The sequence below is a fragment of the Ovis aries genome, chromosome 21 (assembly GCF_016772045.2).
Source record: "Ovis aries strain OAR_USU_Benz2616 breed Rambouillet chromosome 21, ARS-UI_Ramb_v3.0, whole genome shotgun sequence".
NCBI lineage: Eukaryota > Metazoa > Chordata > Mammalia > Artiodactyla > Bovidae > Ovis > Ovis aries.
In genome coordinates, this window is record NC_056074.1 from 37949351 (window position 1) to 37968750 (window position 19400).

The 19400-nt window shown below is 41.2% G+C and overlaps 2 protein-coding genes across 5 annotated transcripts in view; one reads left to right on the plus strand and one right to left on the minus strand.

Moving 5' to 3' along the window:
* Window positions 1-15636, minus strand: part of LOC101118064 (solute carrier family 22 member 10-like) — a 29484-nt gene extending 13848 nt beyond the window's left edge. For all 4 annotated transcript variants that reach the window (XM_060404305.1, XM_012102062.5, XM_060404306.1 and 1 more), the window contains exons 1-2: window positions 15048-15636; window positions 2525-2628 (exon numbers count right to left, since the gene is read on the minus strand). In XM_060404305.1, coding sequence (XP_060260288.1) covers window positions 2525-2628; window positions 15048-15449 — 506 coding nt within the window. In that variant the 5' untranslated portion in view covers window positions 15450-15636. The remainder of the gene's footprint in view (window positions 1-2524; window positions 2629-15047) is intronic.
* A 2631-nt stretch (window positions 15637-18267) lies between these two features.
* The window catches only part of LOC101118318 (solute carrier family 22 member 10-like), an 87909-nt gene continuing 86776 nt past the window's right edge, over window positions 18268-19400 (plus strand). The window contains exon 1 of the mRNA XM_042238301.2: window positions 18268-18541. The gene's annotated coding sequence lies outside the window, so the exon portion shown is untranslated. The remainder of the gene's footprint in view (window positions 18542-19400) is intronic.

Consider the following 19400-nt stretch of genomic DNA (forward strand, 5'->3'; position numbering starts at 1 on the left):
TACTGTCACCCTGCATATTTAACTTATGTGCAGAGTACATCATGCAAAATGCCAGGCTGGAAGAAGCACAAGCTGGTATCAAGATTGCCGGGAGAAATATCAATAACCTCAGATACGCAGGTGACACCACCCTTATGGTAGAAAGCAAAGATGAACTAGAGAGCTTCTTGATTAAAGTGAAAGAGGAGAGTGAAAAAGCTGGCTTAAAACTCAACATTCAAAAAACCAAGACCATGGCATCCAGTCCCATCACTTCATGGCAAGTAGATGGGTAAACCACAAAAACAGTGACAGACTTTATTTTTCTGGGCTTCAAAATCACTGCAGATGGTGACTGCAGCCATGAAATTAAAAGACGCTTGCTCCTTGGAAGAAAAGCTATGACCAACCTAGACAGCACATTAAAAAGCAGAGACATTACTTTGCCGACAAATGCCCATTTAGTGAAAGCTATGGTTCTTCCAGTAGTTGTGTATGGACCTGAGAGTTGGACTATAAAGAAAGCTGAGTGCTGAAGAACTGATACTTTTAAACGGTGGTGTTGGAGAACTCTTGAGAGTCCCTTGGACTGCAAGGAGATCAAACCAGACGATACAAAAGGCAATCAGTCCTGAATATTCATTGGAAGGCCACCTGCTGTGAAGAACTGACTCATTGTAAAAGACTCTGATGCTGGGAAAGATTGAAGGCAGGTGAAGGGGACGACAGAGGATGAGATGGTTGGATGGCATCACTGACTCGATGGACATCAGTGTGAGCAAGCTTTGGGAGTTGGTGATGGACAGGGAAGCCTGGTGTGCTGCAGTCCACTGGGTAGCAAAAAGTTGGACACAACTGAGCGACTGAACTGAACTGATGATCAGTGATGTTAAGTATCTCTTCATATACCTGTTGACTACTACTTTGTCTTTTTTTGAAGAACTATCTACTGAGCTCCTTTGCCCATTTTTAGCAACAGGTTATTTATGTTTTTTCTTTTTCTATTGGTTGTAGTAATTCCCAGTACATTTTGGATATTAACTCTTTATCTGATACGTGGCTTCCAAATATTTTTCTCTCATTCTACATATTTCCTTTTTATTTTGTCAATCATTTCTTTCGCTATGCAGCAGACTTATTTTGACATAGTCTCCCTTACCTATTTCTGCTTGTGAAGCCAGTGCTCATAAACTTTTTACCTATGTCAGTTTAAAATCCTTAGGTTAGCTACAATGTTACCTCTTCACCTAACTTTCCACTCTCAGCTCCTATCATAACTCACACAGACACACAAACCTAGACATCTATGACTCTATGTCCATCTAAACTCTCAACCAGCATTTTATTCTGAATAGTCATAAAAGGCTCAGTCAGTAGGCTGGTGCAAATGAGCACTCTGATCCAGAAATCTTTGACTAATTACACTGAGGTGATACAGTCAGAGTCAACAATTTTCAGCTATAAGATTAAATTATATCAGGTTTACAAATGACAAGGGATACTTACTCTAAGCCTCCCATTTCCCCTATAGGAGACTTAAATGTGTAGCTGCCATATTTGTCCTATTGCTTCAAGAATGTACGTTATGAATGACTACTGTCAGGTACAGGATAACCCAAACTTCTCACACCACATATTGTGACACATGAGGTCTACGGATTAGTTAATTGCCTTGTATGGTGGCAAATATTACTTGTAAGTAGGCTTTTTCTTTTTTCTTTTAACATAATCACACAACCAGATTATAGACACAATAATTTATACTCCAACTTCAGTACCATCCCAGAAACACAGAAGTTTTATAGAGCACTGATTACAGTAAGGTAACCATGATATGGGCTTCCTAGGCTGCTCCGTGGTAAAGAATCTGCCTGCCAATGCAGGAATGCAGGAGACATGGTTGATTCCCGGGTCGGAAAGATCTCCTGGAGGAGCAAATGGCAACCAAGTCCAATATTCTTGCCTGGAAAATACTGTGGACAGAGGAGCCTAGAGGGATGCAGTCTGTAGGGTCATAAAGAGTCGGACACCCTGAGTGACTGAACACACACGCACACGCATGCACACACACACACAGAAGACCATGACATGAGGACCAAGGTAGGAACCTGCAAGCATTTAGCTCACTGATCTGTGAGGGACACACAGACTTCATGGCAAAGGGCTACAACTCTTTTTCTTCAAACAGGCTGAACCACCTATCTTGAAAACACCTTCTCTTTTCTCATTGGTAACTCCTCATCTTTATGAGGTCTCTCTAATTTCATGGTAACTTGCCTCTAAAAATTGTTCTGAAATGCCCCCTGCCCTTAATCTTATGGAAAGGTTATTTCTGTGTTAAAACAGAGAGACCTGTGGCAACAAATTGCATTCATCACAATGAGTCTAATTCTGAATTTCCATCCATAGCTCCCTGGAAACCAAGGCAACCCACAACAGCATAAATTGTATCCTGGAACTAAAGAAACATTTCCTTATGAAACAAGTAATCATAAACTGTGAACACACCACAGAGGAGGGGCAGCAGTGATGTGGAGATACTCACCTGTCTGAGAGATGGCCATAGATGAGGCCCCCCACCAGTATTCCAACCATAACTAGGGATTGAATCAACGGTTTCTGTGACGGTTGATCACATACGAGGTCCCACTGGAAGAGAAAGAAATCAGCACAGAGGACCTTCACAGTATGTTACATCCTTAAATATTTGCTCACTCTAATAGCCCTTTAATGAACTACCCTCTGGTTTCCTTCACAACCTTTACTTCTCCATATCATTCCAGTCACAGCTTCAGTTCAGTTCAGTTCAGTTGCTCAGTCGAGTCTGACTCTTTGCGACTTCATGGAGTGCAGCCCGCCAGGCCTCCCTGTCCATCACCAACTCCCGGAGTTCACTCAAACTCATGTCCATTGAGTCGGTGATGCCATCCAGCCATCTCATCCTCTGTCATCCCCTTCTCCTCCTGCCCTCAATCCCTCCCAGCATCAGAGTCTTTTCCAATGAGCCAACTCTTCCTATGAGGTGGCCAAAGTATTGGAGTTTCAGCTTTAGCATCAGTCCTTCCAATGAACACCCAGGATTGATCTCCTTTAGGATGGACTGCTTGGATCTCCTTGCAGTCCAAGGGATGCTCAAGAGTCTTCTCCAACATCACAGTTCAAAAGCATCAATTCTTTGGTGCTCAGCTTTCTTGACAGTCCAACTCTCACATCCATACATGACCATAGGAAAAATCATAGCCTTGACTAGACAGACCTTTGTTGGCAAAGTAATATCTCTGCTTTTGAATATGCTATCTAGGTTGGTCATAACTTTCCTTCCAAGGAGCAAGCGTCTTTTAATTTCATGGCTGCAGTCACCATCTGCAGTGATTTTGGAGCCCCCCCAAAATCAAGTCTGACACTGTTTCCACTGTTTCCCATTTATTTCCCATGAAGTGATGGGATCAGATGCCATGATCTTAGGTTTCTGAATGTTGAGCTTTAAGCCAACTTTTTCACTCTCCTCTTTCATCAAGAGCCTTTTCATCAAGAGGCTTTTAGTTCCTCTTCACTTTCTGCCATAAGGATGGTGTCATCTGCATATCTGAGGTTATTGATATTTCTCCTGGCAATCTTGGTTCCAGCTTGTGCCTCTTCCAGCCCAGCATTTCTCATGGTGTACTCTGCATATAAATTAAATAAGCAGGGTGACAATATACAGCCTTGATGTACTCCTTTTCCTATTTTGAGCCAGTCTGTTGTTCCATGTCCAGTTCTAACTGTTGCTTCCTGACCTGCATATAGGTTTCTCAAGAGGCAGGTCAGGTGGTCTGGTATTCCCATCTCTTTCAGAATTTTCCACAGTTTACTGTGATCCACACAGTCAAAGGCTTTGGCATAGTCAATAAAGCAGAAATAGATGTTTTTCTGGAACTCTCCTGCTTTTTCAGTGACCCAGTGGATGTTGGCAATTTGATCTCAGGTTCCCTCTGCCTTTTCTAAATCCAGCTTGAACACCTGGAAGTTCACGGTTCATGTATTGCTCAAGCCTGGCTTGGAGGATTTTGAGCATTATTTATTAGCATGTGAGATGAGTGCAATTGTGCGGTAGTTTGAGTATTCTTTGGCATTGCCTTTCTTTGGGATTAGGCATGACTTTTTCAGATCCTCAGCTAAATCCTGTAGGTTATATCAGGGCCAATCTTCATATTCACTTAACACTGCGTACATCAATGTTTCTGTCTTTTGTTTTGCTGTTCAGTTGCTCAGTCAAGTGTGACTTTTTATGATCCCATGGACTGCAGCATACCAGGCTCCTCTGTCTTACACTATCTCTGGGAGTTTGCTCAAATTCATGTCCATTGAGTCAGTGATGCTTTCTAACTATTTCATCCTCTGCCACTGCCTTCTGCTTTTGAGTTCAATCTTGCCCAACATCAAGGTCTTTCCCAATGCATCAGATCTTCCCTCAGGTGGCCAAAGTACTGGAGCTTCAGGTTCAGCATCAGTCCTTCCAATGTGTATTCAGGGTTGATTTCCATTAGGATTGACTGGTTTGATTTCCTTGCAGTCCAAAGAACTGTCCAGAGTCTTATTTAGCGCCAAAATTTGAAAGCATCAATTCTTGGGCATGGACTTCTTGAAGATCCAATGCCCACATCCATATATGACTACTGAAAAAATCATAGCTTTGACTATATGGACCTTTGTCAGCAAGTGATGTATCTGCTCTTTAACATATTGTCTTGATTTGTCATAGCTTTCCTTCCAAGGAGCAAGCATCTTTTAATTTCATGTCTGCAGTCACTGTCTGCAGTGATTTTGGACACACTAAATACATTTTTAAAAAAATTTATGATGCCTGGATTACATTTAGGGTGAAATGCACTCTGATATCATTTTTTGACAAGTAGCCAGGACATGGAAATTAAAAAATTAATACACATATTTTCAACTTGCAAGTAAGGCAAGAACATTCTACCAAGGGTAGTTTTCACATATTATATCTTTTCTAACTGTACACCTTCACACAATTTAAAGCTTTGTGATACTAAAATTCTTTTCTAGTTTGTTTTTTCACTACACTAGTTTTTTGTTTATTGAAAAATAAAGTGCTTTTTTCAATTCTGGTTTCCTCAGAGTATATGACAAGTAGTGTGATTTCTGAGTCTTATGGCAGACTTTATTTTTTGGGCTCCAAAATCACTGCAGATGGTGATTGCAGCCATGAAATTAAAAGACGCTTACTCCTTGGAAGAAAAGTTATGGCCAACCTAGATAGCATATTCAAAAGCAGAGACATTACTTTGCCAGCTAAGGTCCATCTAGTCAAGGCTATGGTTTTTCCTATGGTCATGTATGGATGTGAGAGTTGGACTGTGAAGAAGGCTGAGTGCTGAACAATTGATGCTTTTGAACTGTGTTGTTGGAGAAGACTCTTGAGAGTCCCTTGGACTGCAAGGAGATCCAACCAGTCCATTGTGAAGGAGATCAACCCTAGGATTTGTTTGGAAGGACTGATGCTAAAGCTGAAACTCCAGTACTTTGGCCACCTCATGAGAAGAGTTGACTCATTGGAAAAGACCCTGATGCTGGGAGGGATTGGGGGCAGGAGGAGAAGGCGACAACAGAGGATGAGATGGCTGGATGGCATCACTGACTCGACGGACGTGAGTCTGAGTGAACTCCGGGGGTTGGTGATGGACAGGGAGGCCTAGCATGCTGCGATTCATGGGGTTGCAGAGTCAGACACGACTGAGCGACTGAACTGAACTGAACTGAACTGAACTGATGGTAGTTTTATTCTTAGTTTTTTAATAGCCAGGACATGGAAACAACCTAGATGTCCATCAGAAGATGAATGGATAAGAAAGCTGTGGTACATATACACAATGGAGTATTACTCAGCTGTTAAAAAGAATTCATTTGAATCAGTTCTGATGAGATGGATGAAACTGGAGCCGATTATACAGAGTGAAGTAAGCCGGAAAGAAAAACACCAATACAGTATACTAACACATATATATGGAATTTAGAAAGATGGCAATGACGACCCTGTATGCAAGACAGGAAAAAAGACACAGATGTGTATAACAGACTTTTGGACCCAGAGGGAGAGGGAGAGGGCAGGATGATTTGGGAGAATGGCATTCTAACATGTATACTATCATGTAAGAATTGAATCGCCAGTCTATGTCTGACGCAGGATGCAGCATGCTTGGGGCTGGTGCATGGGGATGACCCACAGAGATGTTGTGGGGAGGGAGGTGGGTGGGGGTTCATGTTTGGGAATGCATGTAAGAATTAAAGATTTTAAAATTAAAGAAAAAAAAGAATCTCTATATTGTTTTCCATAGTGGTTGTATCAGTTTGCATTTCCACCAATAGTGTAAGAGGGTTCCCTTTTCTTCACACCCTGGCCAGCATTAATTATTTGTAGACTTTTTGATGAGGGCTATTCTGACTGGGTTGGAGGGAAAGGCTATCCAATCCACTATTCTGGCCTAGAGAATTCCATGGACTGTTTAGTCCATGCGGTTTCAAATAGTCGGAGACAACTAAGCGCCTTTCACTTTCATAATCTGACTGGTATGAGAATACTTCATTGGGATTTCGGTTTGCATTTCTCTAATAATGAGCAATGTTGAGTATCTTTTTGCATATTACATCTCTATTTCTGGAAAATATCTGTTTAGGTCTTTTGCCCACTTTTATTTTATTTTATTATTTTTTTTACTTTGCAATACTGCATTGGTTTTGCCATACATCAACATGAATCTGCCATGGGTGTACATAAGTTCCCGCTCCTGAGCCGTCACCCCCACCTCCCTCCCCATACCATCCCCCTGGGTTATCCCAGTGCACCAGCCCCAAGCATCCTGTATCCTGCATCGAATCTGGACTGGTGATTCGTTTTTATATGATATTATATATGTTTCAATGCCATTCTCCCAAATCATCCCGCCCTCTCCCTCTCCCACAGAGTCAAAAAGACTGTTCTGTACATCTGCATCTCTTTTGCTGTCTCGCATACAGGGTTATCATTATCATCTTTCTAAATTCCATATATATGTGTTAGTATACTGTATTGGTGTTTTTCTTTCTGGCTTAGTTCACTTTGTATAATCGGCTCCAGTTTCATCCACCTCATTAGAACTGATTCAAATGTATTCCTTTTAATGGCTGAGTAATACTCCATTGTGTATATGTGCCACAGCTTTCTTATCCATCCATCTGCTGATGGACATCTAGGTTGCTTCCATGTCCTGGCTATTATAAACAGTGCTGCGATGAACATTGAGGTACACGTGTCTCTTTCAATTCTAGTTTCCTTGGTGTGTATGTCCAGAAGTGGGATTGCTGGGTCATAAGGCAATTCTATTTCCAGTTTTTTAAGGAATCTCCCACTGTTCTCCATAGTGGCTGCACTAGTTTGCATTCCCACCAACAGTGTAAGAGGGCTCCCTTTTCTCCACACCCTCTCCAGCATTTATTGCTTGTAGACTTTTGGATAGCAGCCATTCTGACTGGTGTGAAATGGTGCCTCATTGTGGTTTTGATTTGCGTTTCTCTGATAATGAGTGATGTTGAGCATCTCTTCATGTATTTGTTAGCCATCTGTATGTCTTCTTTGGAGAAATGTCTATTTAGTTCTTTGGCCCATTTTTTGATTGGGTTGTTTATTTTCCTGGAATTGAGCTGCAGGAGTTGCTTGTATATTTTTGAAATTCGTTGTTTGTCAGTTGCTTCATTTGCTATTATTTTCTCCCATTCTGAAGGCTGTCTTCTCATGTTGCTTATAGTTTCCTTTGTTGTGCAGAAGCTTTTAATTTTAATTAGGTCCCATTTGTTTATTTTTGCTTTTATCTCCAGTATTCTGGGAGGTGGGTCCTAGAGGATCCTGTTGTGATTTATGTCGGAGAGTGTTTTGCCTATGTTCTCCTCTAGGAGTTTTATAGTTTCTGGTCTTATGTTTAGATCTTTTTTTTTTTAATTTTAATATCTTTAATTCTTACATACGTTCCCAGACATGAACCCCCCTCCCACCTCCCCTCCCCATAACATCTCTCTGGGTCATCCCCATGCACCAGCCCCAAGCATGCTGCATCCTGCGTCAGACATAGACTGGCGATTCAATTCTTACGTGATAGTATACATGTTAGAATGTCATTCTCCCAAATCATCCCACCTTCTCCCTCTCCCTCTGAGTCCAAAGGTCCGTTATACACATCTGTGTCTCTTTCCCTGTCTTGCATACAGGGTCGTCATTGCCATCTTCCTAAATTCCATATATATGTGTTAGTATACTGTATTGGTGTTTTTCTTTCTGGCTTACTTCACTCTGTATAATCGGCTCCAGTTTCATCCATCTCATCAGAACTGATTCAAATGAATTCTTTTTTATGGCTGAGTAATACTCCATTGTGTATATGTACCACAGCTTTCTTATCCATTCATCTGCTGATGGACATCTAGGTTGTTTCCATGTCCTGGCTATTATAAACAGTGCTGTGATGAACATTGGGGTACATGTGTCTCTTTCCATTCTGGTTTCCTCGGTGTGTATGCCCAGCAGTGGGATTGCTGGGTCATAAGGTAGTTCTATTTGCAATTTTTAAAGGAATCTCCACACTGTTCTCCATAGTGGCTGTACTAGTTTGCATTCCCACCAACAGTGTAGGAGGGTTCCCTTTTCTCCACACCCTCTCCAGCATTTATTGCTTGCAGATTTTTGGATCGCAGCCATTCTGACTGGTGTGAAGTGGTACCTCATTGTGGTTTTGATTTGCATTTCTCTAGTAATGAGTGATGTTGAGCATCTTTTCATGTGTTTGTTAGCCATCCGTATGTCTTCTTTGGAGAAATGTCTATTTAGTTCTTTGGCCCATTTTTTGATTGGGTCGTTTATTTTTCTGGAATTGAGCTGCATAAGTTGCTTGTATATTTTTGAGATTAGTTGTTTGTCAGTTGCTTCATTTGCTATTATTTTCTCCCATTCAGAAGGCTGTCTTTTCACCTTGCTTATATTTTCCTTTGTTGTGCAGAAGCTTTTAATTTTAATTAGATCCCATTTGTTTATTTTTGCTTTTATTTCCAGAATTCTGGGAGGTGGATCATAGAGGATCCTGCTGTGATTTATGTCTGAGAGTGTTTTGCCTATGTTCTCCTCTAGGAGTTTTATAGTTTCTGATCTTACATTTAGATCTTTAATCCATTTTGAGTTTATTTTGTGTACGGTGTTAGAAAGTGATCTAGTTTCATTGTTTTACAAGTGGTTGACCAGTTTTCCCAGCACCACTTGTTAAAGAGATTGTCTTTACTCCATTGTATATTTTTGCCTCCTTTGTCAAAGATAAGGTGTCCATATGTGTGTGGATTTATCTCTGGGCTTTCTATTTTGTTCCATTGATCTATATGTCTGTCTTTGTGCCAGTACCATACTGTCTTGATGACTGTGGCTTTGTAGTAGAGCCTGAAGTCAGGCAAGTTGATTCCTCCAGTTCCATTCTTCTTTCTCAAGATTGCTTTGGCTCTTCGAGGTTTTTCGTATTCCATACAAATTGTGAAATTATTTGTTCTAGCTCTGTGAAAAATACTGTTGGTAGTCTGATAGGGATTGCATTGAATCTGTAAATTGCTTTGGGTAGTATACTCATTTTCACTATATCGATTCTTCTGATCCATGAACATGGTATATTTCTCCATCTATTAGTGTCCTCTGTGATTTCTTTCACCAATGTTTTATAGTTTTCTATATATAGGTCTTTAGTTTCTTTAGGTAGATATATTCCTAAGTATTTTATTCTTTTCGTTGCAATGGTGAATGGAATTGTTTCCTTAATTTCTTTTTGTACTTTCTCACTATTAGTGTATAGGAATGCAAGGGATTTCTGTGTGTTGATTTTATATCCTGAAACTTTACTATATTCATTGATGAGCTCTAGTAATTTTCTGGTGGAGTCTTTAGGGATTTCCATGTAGAGGATCATGTCATCTGCAAACAGTGAGAGTTTTACTTCTTCTTTTCCAATTTGGATTCCTTTTATTTCTTTTTCTGCTCTGATTGCTATGGCCAGAACTTCCAGGACTATGTTGAATAGTAGTGGTGAAAGTGGGCACCCTTGTCTTGTTCCTGACTTTAGGGGAAATGCTTTCAATTTTTCACCATTGAGGATAATGTTTGCTGTGGTTTTGTCATATATAGCTTTTATTATGTTGAGGTATGTTCCTTCTATTCCTGCTTTCTGGAGAGTTTTTATCATAAACATAGGTCTTCTGCCCACTTTTAAAATTTTTATTATTTTTTATTGAAGGGTAATTGATTTATAGAATTTTGCTGTTTTCTGTCAAACCTCAACATGAATCAGCCATAGGCATACATATATACCCTTCCCTTTGAAACTCCCTCCCAACTCCCTCCCCATCCCACCCCTCTAGGTTGATACAGAGCCCCTATTTGAATTTCCTGAGTCATACAGTAAATTTCTGTTGGTCATCTATTTTACATTTGGTAACGCTAAGAGACGCGACTGAGTGACTTCACTTACACTTTTCACTTTCATGCATTTTCAATTTCATGCATTGGAGAAGGAAATGGCAACCACTCTAGTGTTCTTGCCTGGAGAATCCCAGGGATGACGGACCATGGTGGGCTGCCCTCTATGGGATCGCACAGAGTTGGACATGACTGAAGCGACTTGGCAGCAGCAGCAGCAGCAGCAGCAGCAGCAGCAGCAGCAGCAATGTAAGAAGATATTAAGAAGAGGTGGCAAGAATGCACAGAAGAACTGTGCAAAAAAGAGCTTCACGATCAAGATAATCACGATGGTGTGATCACTCACCTAGAGCCAGACATCCTGGAATGTGAAGACAAGTGGGCCTTAGGAAGCATCACAACGAACAAAGCTAGCGGAGGTGATGGAATTCCAGTTGAGCTATTTCAAATCCTGAAAGATGATGCTGTGAAAGTGCTGTGTTAGCTCCGTATAGGGTGAGATTTGTGCTGAGTTTTTGTTTGTTTGTCTTTCCTCTGATGGCAAGGCTGAGTGAGGTGATAATCCTGTCTGACGATGATTAGGTTTGTATTTTTGTCTTGTTTGTTGTTTATATGAGGCATCCTGCATGGGGTGCTACTGGTGATTGGGTGATGCTGGTTCTTATATTCAAGTAGTTTACTTTGAGTGAGTTCTCACTATCTGATATTCCCTAGGATTAGTTCTCTGGAAGTCTAGGGTCTTGGAGTCAGTGCTCCCATTCCAAAATCTTAGGGCTTGATCTCTGGTCAGGAACAACAATTCCACAAGTGGTTTGTTATGGCATTAAGTGAGATTAAAACAAATATCCAAAAACAAGAAACCAAAGATGAACCCCAGACGAATGGAAATTACAAAATCAGGAAAATAAAAAATAGTGGAATATACACATATATGTATACACCCATGAGCAAAGTGAAAACAGTCCAACAAAAACAAAGTATAGTAGATTGACCCAGTGAACAAAAGAAATCAAAAGTTATATTTACCAGTTAAGAACAAAACTAACTTAAGCACAAACTGGAAAACAAAACTAAAGCAAGGTGCCAAGTGGGGAATAAAGCAATGATAACAAAACTAACAAATATATTGAGAGGAAAAGAAAGAAAAGAAAGAAAGAATAAATATGCAAACTTAAACAGAGGTAGATGAGGAAGTTTTATATACATTAAAGATTAACTGCAAGGGGAAAAGAGCAGTAGGAAAGGCAAACAAAGGAATAAATGTAGAAAAAATATAATAGGCTTAAAAATTAAAATTATAAAAAAGAGAAAAGGAAAAAATGGAAGAAGAAAGAAAAAAGAAAAAGAAAGGACAACTTCACAGAGCTGCAAAAGCCCAACATAGAGGCAGAGGTTTACAACAACGATAGAAAGTGTGACTGAATATACATATACATATACTCCCGTAAGCAAAATCAAAACAGTCCAACAAAAATAAAGTACAATAGATTGACCTGGTAAACTAAGGAAACCAAAAATTGTATCTACTAGAACAAACTGGAAAACAAAACTAAAGCAAGTTGCCAACTGGGAAATAAAGCAATGAAAATAATTCTAACAAATATGTTGAGAGGAAAGGAGAGAAAGAAAAGAAAAAATAGCTGTGCACAGTTAAATAGAGGCAGACAAAGAAGATTTATATATGTTAAAGATTAATGCAAGGGTAAAAGAACAGTAGGAATAGCAAACAAAGGAATCAATGTGGAAAGAACAATAATAGGTTTAAAAAATTAAAAAAGAGAAAAGAAAAAAGAAAAGAGGAAAACTCCACAGAACTGCAAAAGCCCAATGTAGAGACAGAGGTTTATGACAACAATAATAAAAGCTCAAAAGCTTAATTGGATTTCTTAGTGCTGAAAAAATCAACAACTACAACAGAGGGGAAGAAAAGAAAAAAAAATCCAAAAGAATCTACAGAACAAGTAAAAAAAAAAAAAAGAATAGTAAATGTTTTTCTTGAGTCACTGCTGTCAGTTTCCCTCACTGGGAATCACAGTTCTCCTTATCTCCCTAGGATGCCCTCCAACATGTGCCAATCTCTGGACCTGCTGTGGGGGCAGCTCAGATTCTAGTCTGGTCCTACTCTTGTATGTTCTTGCCTCCAATGTCCAGAGCTATCAGAACTAGTGCGTTTTCTTTTGTGGAAACTCTCAATGGCCTTTTACATATTCCATAGACACAGAGTCTGCTTAGTTGATCATGTGGATTTAATCTGCAGCTTGTACACCTGGTGGGAACGTTTTGGGTCTTTTTCCCTAGCCACACTGTCCCTGGGTTTCAACTGTGGTGTTATTTCCATCTCTACATGTGGATTGTCCACTGGGGTTTAGCTCCTGAGGCTGTCCTGGAAGGTTTGGGTTTGCTCCTGTGAGGGCTAGGTGTGAAGGTGATGCAGCTGCTTGGGTCACAGGGATTCTGGCAGCACCAGGTACTCAGGGGGGTTGGCGGTTAGGGCAGCAGGAAATATAGTGCTCTAGAAGGGTATGGCAACCAGTTTTGGCTAATACACTCCAATATTCTTGCCTGAAGAACCCCGTCTCTGACAGAGAAGCCTGGCAGGCCACAGTCTACAAGGTCGCAGAGTCAGACACGACAGAAGCGACCTTGCATGCATAGACGCAGGACTTTTTTTGCCTGTGGCAGCTCTGCTCCAGTGAGAGCGAGCTGAGCATGAAGGTGGCACAGCTGCTTGGCTTGTGGGGACCCTGCTGGTGCCATGTGTGCAGGGACACGGACTGTCTCTGTCACAGGAGTTATGGCCCTATCAGAGTCTTTATTCCAGCCTCTTGTAGCTGGCGATCAGAAGGCCTCTTTGGGCAGTCTTTCTCCATAGCTCCGCCTATTCAGGCACTTAGAGGGCCCCCTTGCCTGGGATCCTTCTCTGTTGTTCAGTGAGTCAGGCACATAGAGGGGCCCCCCTGGCTGGGGTCCTACTCTGTAGTTTGGCATATCAGTCACTGAAAGGAGCACCCTGGATGGGGTCCTACTCTAGTTCAGTGCGTCAGGCATTTGTTGGGCCAGGCTCTCTACTGTTCAGCTGCCGATGCTGGAGTGTGGGGAGAGAGAGGCTATGGTGATGGCTTCACCCCCTACATGTGACTCAGCAGTATCACCTTGCTTCCATGGCTGCTGGGCTTTCCTCCACCAGCATTTCCCACTACGATCTCCTCCCTCACATCCCCTCAGACTGTCCCTCCACAGTCAGTAGCAGCCCTCACCCTGGGATTGCGCCACAATCCCTAAACTCCAGCTCCCAGCTGCTGCACCTTCCTTCCAGAAGACCAGTGTTCCTGTCTGAAGTATGTATGGCTGTGGCAAGGACTGTCTGATTCTCATTCCATTTAGGCTGCCACAGACCAGCTGTTTCACTCTTTGCATTAAATGTTTCTCCTCTGACTCAGACAATTGTCCCATTGTGGGGACTGGACCCTTGCTTCAGTTGCCCCTCCCACCAAGAGCAGGTCCAGTCCTACTAAAACTCCTATTTTCCCCCCAGTTCCTTCATCCTACCAAGTTTTGCATGGTTTTATATATTCTTTTCCACTGGTCAGGTGCTCCTGCCTGCTCTCAGCTGGTATTCTGCATGCACTTCTGTGTCTGAAGGTGTATTCCTGATGTATCCATGGAGAGAGATGTACTCCACTTCCACCTACTCCTCTGCCATCTTATTCTCAGCCTCTGCCCACTTTTTGATTGGGTTGTTTGTTTTTCTGGTATTGAGTGGCATGAACTGCTTGTGTATTTTGGAGATTAATTCTTGTCAGTTGTTTCATTTGCTATTATTTTCTCCCATTCTGAGGGCTGTCTTTTCACCTTGCTTATAGTTTCCTTCTTTGTGCAAAGGCTTTTAAGTTTATTTAAGTCTCATTTGATTATTCCTGGGTTTTTAAAATTACCATATGTAAAATAGATAACCAGTGTGAGTTTGATGTATGACACAGGACATGAAAAGCCAGTGCTCTGTGACAACCTGGTGGGATAGGGTGGGGAGGGAGATAGGAGGGGGCTTCAGAATGGAGGGGACACATGTATACCTATGGCCAATTCATACAGATATATGGCAAAAACCATCACAATATTGTAAAGTAATTATCTTCCAATTAAATAAATTAAAAAGAATAAAGTGCTTGGCAATTAAAAAGATAATCGATCACTACTTACTAAAAGTATGAAAGGAAGCTGGCTGCATTATCTATTCAGTGACTGAAGACTTGAACCCTGTTTAATTTATGTTATTCTAAACAGGATAGGAGCACTCCTTGGTGGCTCAGTTGGTAAAGATTCTGTCTGCAATGAGGGAGCACTGGGTTCGATCCCTGGCTCGGGAATATCCCTTGGCGAAGGTAATGGCAATCCACTCCAGTATTCTTGCCTGGAGAATTCCATGGACAGAGGGATCTGGTGGGCTATAGTCCATGGGGTCACAAAGAGTTGGACACGACTGAATGACTAACTTTTACTTTCAAACAGGATATGACTCAGGACGCGACTGTATGTTCAGGACATGACCGAGCATACACCTACACTTACAAGAAGTAAATGGGGCCTTTACCTCAGTCACGATGGTGGAGGAGAACAAGCTGTGGTCGTACACCCAGCCATCCACACAGGGCTCCGTGTCCAGGTCAGTCATGTTGGGGAAGGTCCCATTCAGGTGAAGGAGCTGCCACTGGGGGTGGAGGAAACGACGACACTTCTCTGGCTTCAGGTTTGAATCCACTGGGATGGAGAGTCTCAGGAGGACATCAGGGCTGAGGATCCCAGTGTCATTATCGGAGACAGTGGCATTATCGAGAATGTGGACCCAGCAGCGATGACCAGGAACGGCTGCAGTGAAGTTCTCCAACAGTGAGTGACAGACTACTACCATGAGAGAAGGGAGAATTAAAGCCATCTGAAGGATCTGGAATTTCCCCAGGCCACCAACTTTATCCAGAAGCTCCTCAAAGGCCATTGTGAATAGATGATATTCAAGAGGAGTCAAAATGACTTTACAGAGAGAAGTTCAAAGGGAGAAAATGTTTTCTTTAATTCACGCTAAGTCTATGTGACCTCATGCCAGTTTCTCATGCCTGGGTCTAACCCACCTCACTACTGTAACAGAGCAATGGAATCAGTTTCCCTAGTCCTTTTGAAAGCATGGGGGTGGTTGCTTTTTAGCAAAGTTATAGAGAAAATTATTTACCAAAGATATCTATCTGATGAACATTAAATCTGTTTAAAGATTTACTTTCTGAATGTGTTTGTCCTTTGTGATTCTGTGAAACTAGCATAGGACTTTGTCATGTACATGACCTCTGAATAACCTTAGAGTAAGCTACACAGTCTTCAGTCATTTCTAAAAAATGGAACTGGAGAGACATAAGGACTATTCTAGGAAAGAGCAGAAAACAAATTTTGTTTTAATTGTTTGTTCTGTAACAACACACTACTTAAGAAAATACAATCCTTTGGTTTTAGTTAAAGTGGCATGTGGTGCAATTTCTAACTGGGTCAAAGTTGGGAAAGGGGAACAACTAGGGTGTATGTTGTCACTCTGCTTATTTAACTGATATGCAGAGTACATCATGTGAAATGCCAGTCTGGATTAATCATGAACTGAAATCATTACTGCTGGGAGAAATATCAATATATCAATACCAGATTTGCAGATGCCACTCTAATGGCAGATAGTGGAGAAGAACTAAAGAGCTTCTTGATGAGGGTAAAAATTCGGTTCGGTTCATTTCAGTCGCTCAGTCCTGTCTGATTCTTTGCGACCCCATGGACTGCAGCATGCCAAGCCCCCTTGTCCATCACCAACTCCCAGAGTTTACTCAGACTCATGCACATTGAGTTGGTGATGCCATCCAGTAGTCTTATCCTCTGTTGTCCCCTTCTCCTCCCAACTTCAATCTTTCCCAGCATCAGGGTCTTTCCAAATGAGTCAGTTCTTCACATCAGGTGACCAAAGTATTGGAGTTTCAGCTTCAGCACCAGTCCTCCTGATGAATATTCAGGACTGATTTCCTTCAGGATGGGCTGGTTGGGTCTCCTTGCAGTCCAAGGGACTCTCAAGAGTCTTCTCCAACACCACAGTTCAAAAGCATCAATTCTTCGGTGCTCAGCTTTCTTCACAGTCCAACTCTCACATCCATACATGACCCCTGGAAAAACCATAGCCTTGACTAGATGGACTTTGTTGGTAAAGTAATGTCTCTGCTTTTTAACATGCTATCTAGGTTGATCATAATTTTTCTTCCAAGGAGTAAGCGTCTTTTAATTCCATGGCTGCAGTCATCATCAGCAGTGATTTTGGAGCCCCCCAAAATAAAGTCAGCCACTATTGCCACTGTTTCCCCATCTATTTGCCATGAAGTGATGGGACTGGATGCCATGATCTTAGTTTTCTGAATGCTGAGCTTTAAGCCAACTTTTTCACTCTCCTCTTTCACTTTCATCAAGAGACTCTTTAGTTCTTCTTCACTTTCTGCCATAAGGGTGGTGTCACCTGCATATCTGAGGTTATTGATATTCCTCCCGGCAGTCTTGATTCCAGGTTGAGCTTCCTCCAGCCCAGAATTTCTCATGATGTTCTCTGCATGTAAGTTAAATAAGCAGGGTGACAATATACGGTTTTGACTTACTCCTTTTCCTATTTGTCTAACTCAATGAAACTATGAGCCATGTCGTGTAGGGCCACCCAAGATGGAGGGGTCATCGTGGAGAGTTCTGACAAAATGTGGTCCACTGGAGAAGGGAATGGCAAACCACTTCTGTATTCTTGCCTTGCGAACCCCATGAACAGTGTGAGGGTAAAAGAGGAGAGTGTAAAAGCTGGATTGAAACTCAACTTAAAAAAAAAAAAAACTAAGATCATGGCATCTGGTTCAATCACTTCATGCAAACTGAAGGGGAGAAAAATGGAAGCAGTGACAGGTTTTCTGAGTTTGGTCTCCAAAGTCATTGTGGACAGTGACTGCAGCCATGACACTAAAAGTTGCTTACTCCTTAGACAGAAAACTATGAAAAACTTTTTGTTGTTTTTCAGTCACTAAGTTATGTCCACTCTTTGTGACCCCATGGACTTCAGCCTTCCAGGCTCCTCTGTCCATGGAATTCTCCAGGAAAGAATACTGGAATGGGTAGCCATTTAATTTTCCAGGGGATCTTCCTGACCAATGGATCAAACCTGTGTCTCCTGCATTGTAGGAGGATTCTTCACCAACTGAGCCTCCAAGGAAGCCCATTATGTTGAGGTAGTTTCCCTCTAAGCCCATCTTCTGAAGTGTTTTTAATCATAAACCTGTGTTGAATTTTATTAAAAGCCTTTTGTGCATTGTTTGAGATTTAAAAGAAAAATTTAATTTGTTGTTGTGGTGTATCACAGTGGTTGATATGTGGATGTTGAAAAAATCTTCATACCTTGTATAAATCCCATTTGATCATAGTGTATGATCCTTTTATATGTTGTTGGATTCAGTTTGCTACTATTCTGTTGTAGATTTTTGTATCTATGTTCATCAGTGATATTGGCCTGAGGGGATCCAACCGGTCCATTCTAAAGGACATCAGCCCTGGGTGTTCTTTGGAAGGAATGGTGCTAAAGCTGAAATTCCAATACTTTGGCCACCTCATGCAAAGAGTTGACTCATTAGAAAATATTCTGATCCTGGGAGGGATTGGGGGCAGGAGGAGAAGGGGACGACAGAGGATGAGATGGCTGGATGGCATCACCGACTCAATGGACATGAGTTTGAGTGAACTCTGGGAGTTGGTGATGGACAGGGAAGCCTGGCGTGCTGTGATTCATAGGGTCACAAAGAGTCAGACACGACTGAGGGACTGAACTGAACTGAGCTGATGTTTGTCTGGTTTTGGTATCTGAGGGATGGTAGCATCGTAGTATGAGCTTGGGAGTGTTCCTTCCTCTATAATTTTTTATTACTTTTTTTTTGTGTGTGTGTGTGTACACTGTGTGGCGTGTGGGATCTTAGTTCCGTGACCAGAGATGGAGCCTGAGCCCTCTGCAGTGGAAACACAGAGTCTGAACCACTAGACCAGCAGGTAAGTCCCTTCCTCTACAATTTTTTGGAAGAGTTTCTAAAGGGTAGGTGTTAACTCTTCTCTAAATATTTGATAGAATTCACCTGTGAAGTAATCTCTCCTGGACTTTTGTTTGTTGGGGGATTATTAATCACAGTTTCAATTTCAGTACTAGTAATTGTTCTGTTCATATATTCTGTTTCTCCCTGGTTTGTCTTGAAAAGCTGTACCTTTGTAAGAATTTGTCAGTTTCTTCTACATTGTCCATTTCATTGCCATACTGTTGTATTTTTGTGGTGTCCCTTGTAACTTCTATTTTATTGGTTTGAGTCCTCCCCCACCCCTTTTTTTTTCTTGAGGAGTCTTGCTAAAGATTAATCAATTTTGTTTATTTTCTCAAAGAACCAACTTTTAGTTCATGGATCTTTGCTTTTATTTTCTTTGTCTCTATTCATTTAATTCTGTTGTGATCTTTATGATTTCTTTCCTTCCACTAACTTTGGGGTTTGTTTGTTCTTCTTTCTCTAGTTGGTTTAGGTGTGAGTTTAGGTTGTTTATTTGATATTTTTCCTGTTTCTTGAGGTTAGAGTGCATTGCTATAAATTTCCCTCTTAGAACTGCTTTTGCTATGTTTCATATCTTCTGGGATCATCATGTTTTCATTGTCAATTGTCTAAGTATTTTTTTAATTTCCTTTTTGATTTTTTTCACTGATCCACTGGTTGCTTAATAACATTTTGTTTTAGCTTTTAGCATTTGTGTTTTTTTCAGTTTTTTTTTTGTCCCTGTAATTGATTTCTAATCTCATAGCATTGTAGTTGGAAAAGATTCTTGATATGCTTTCAATTTTGTTAAATTTATCAAGGCTTGGTTTGTGGTC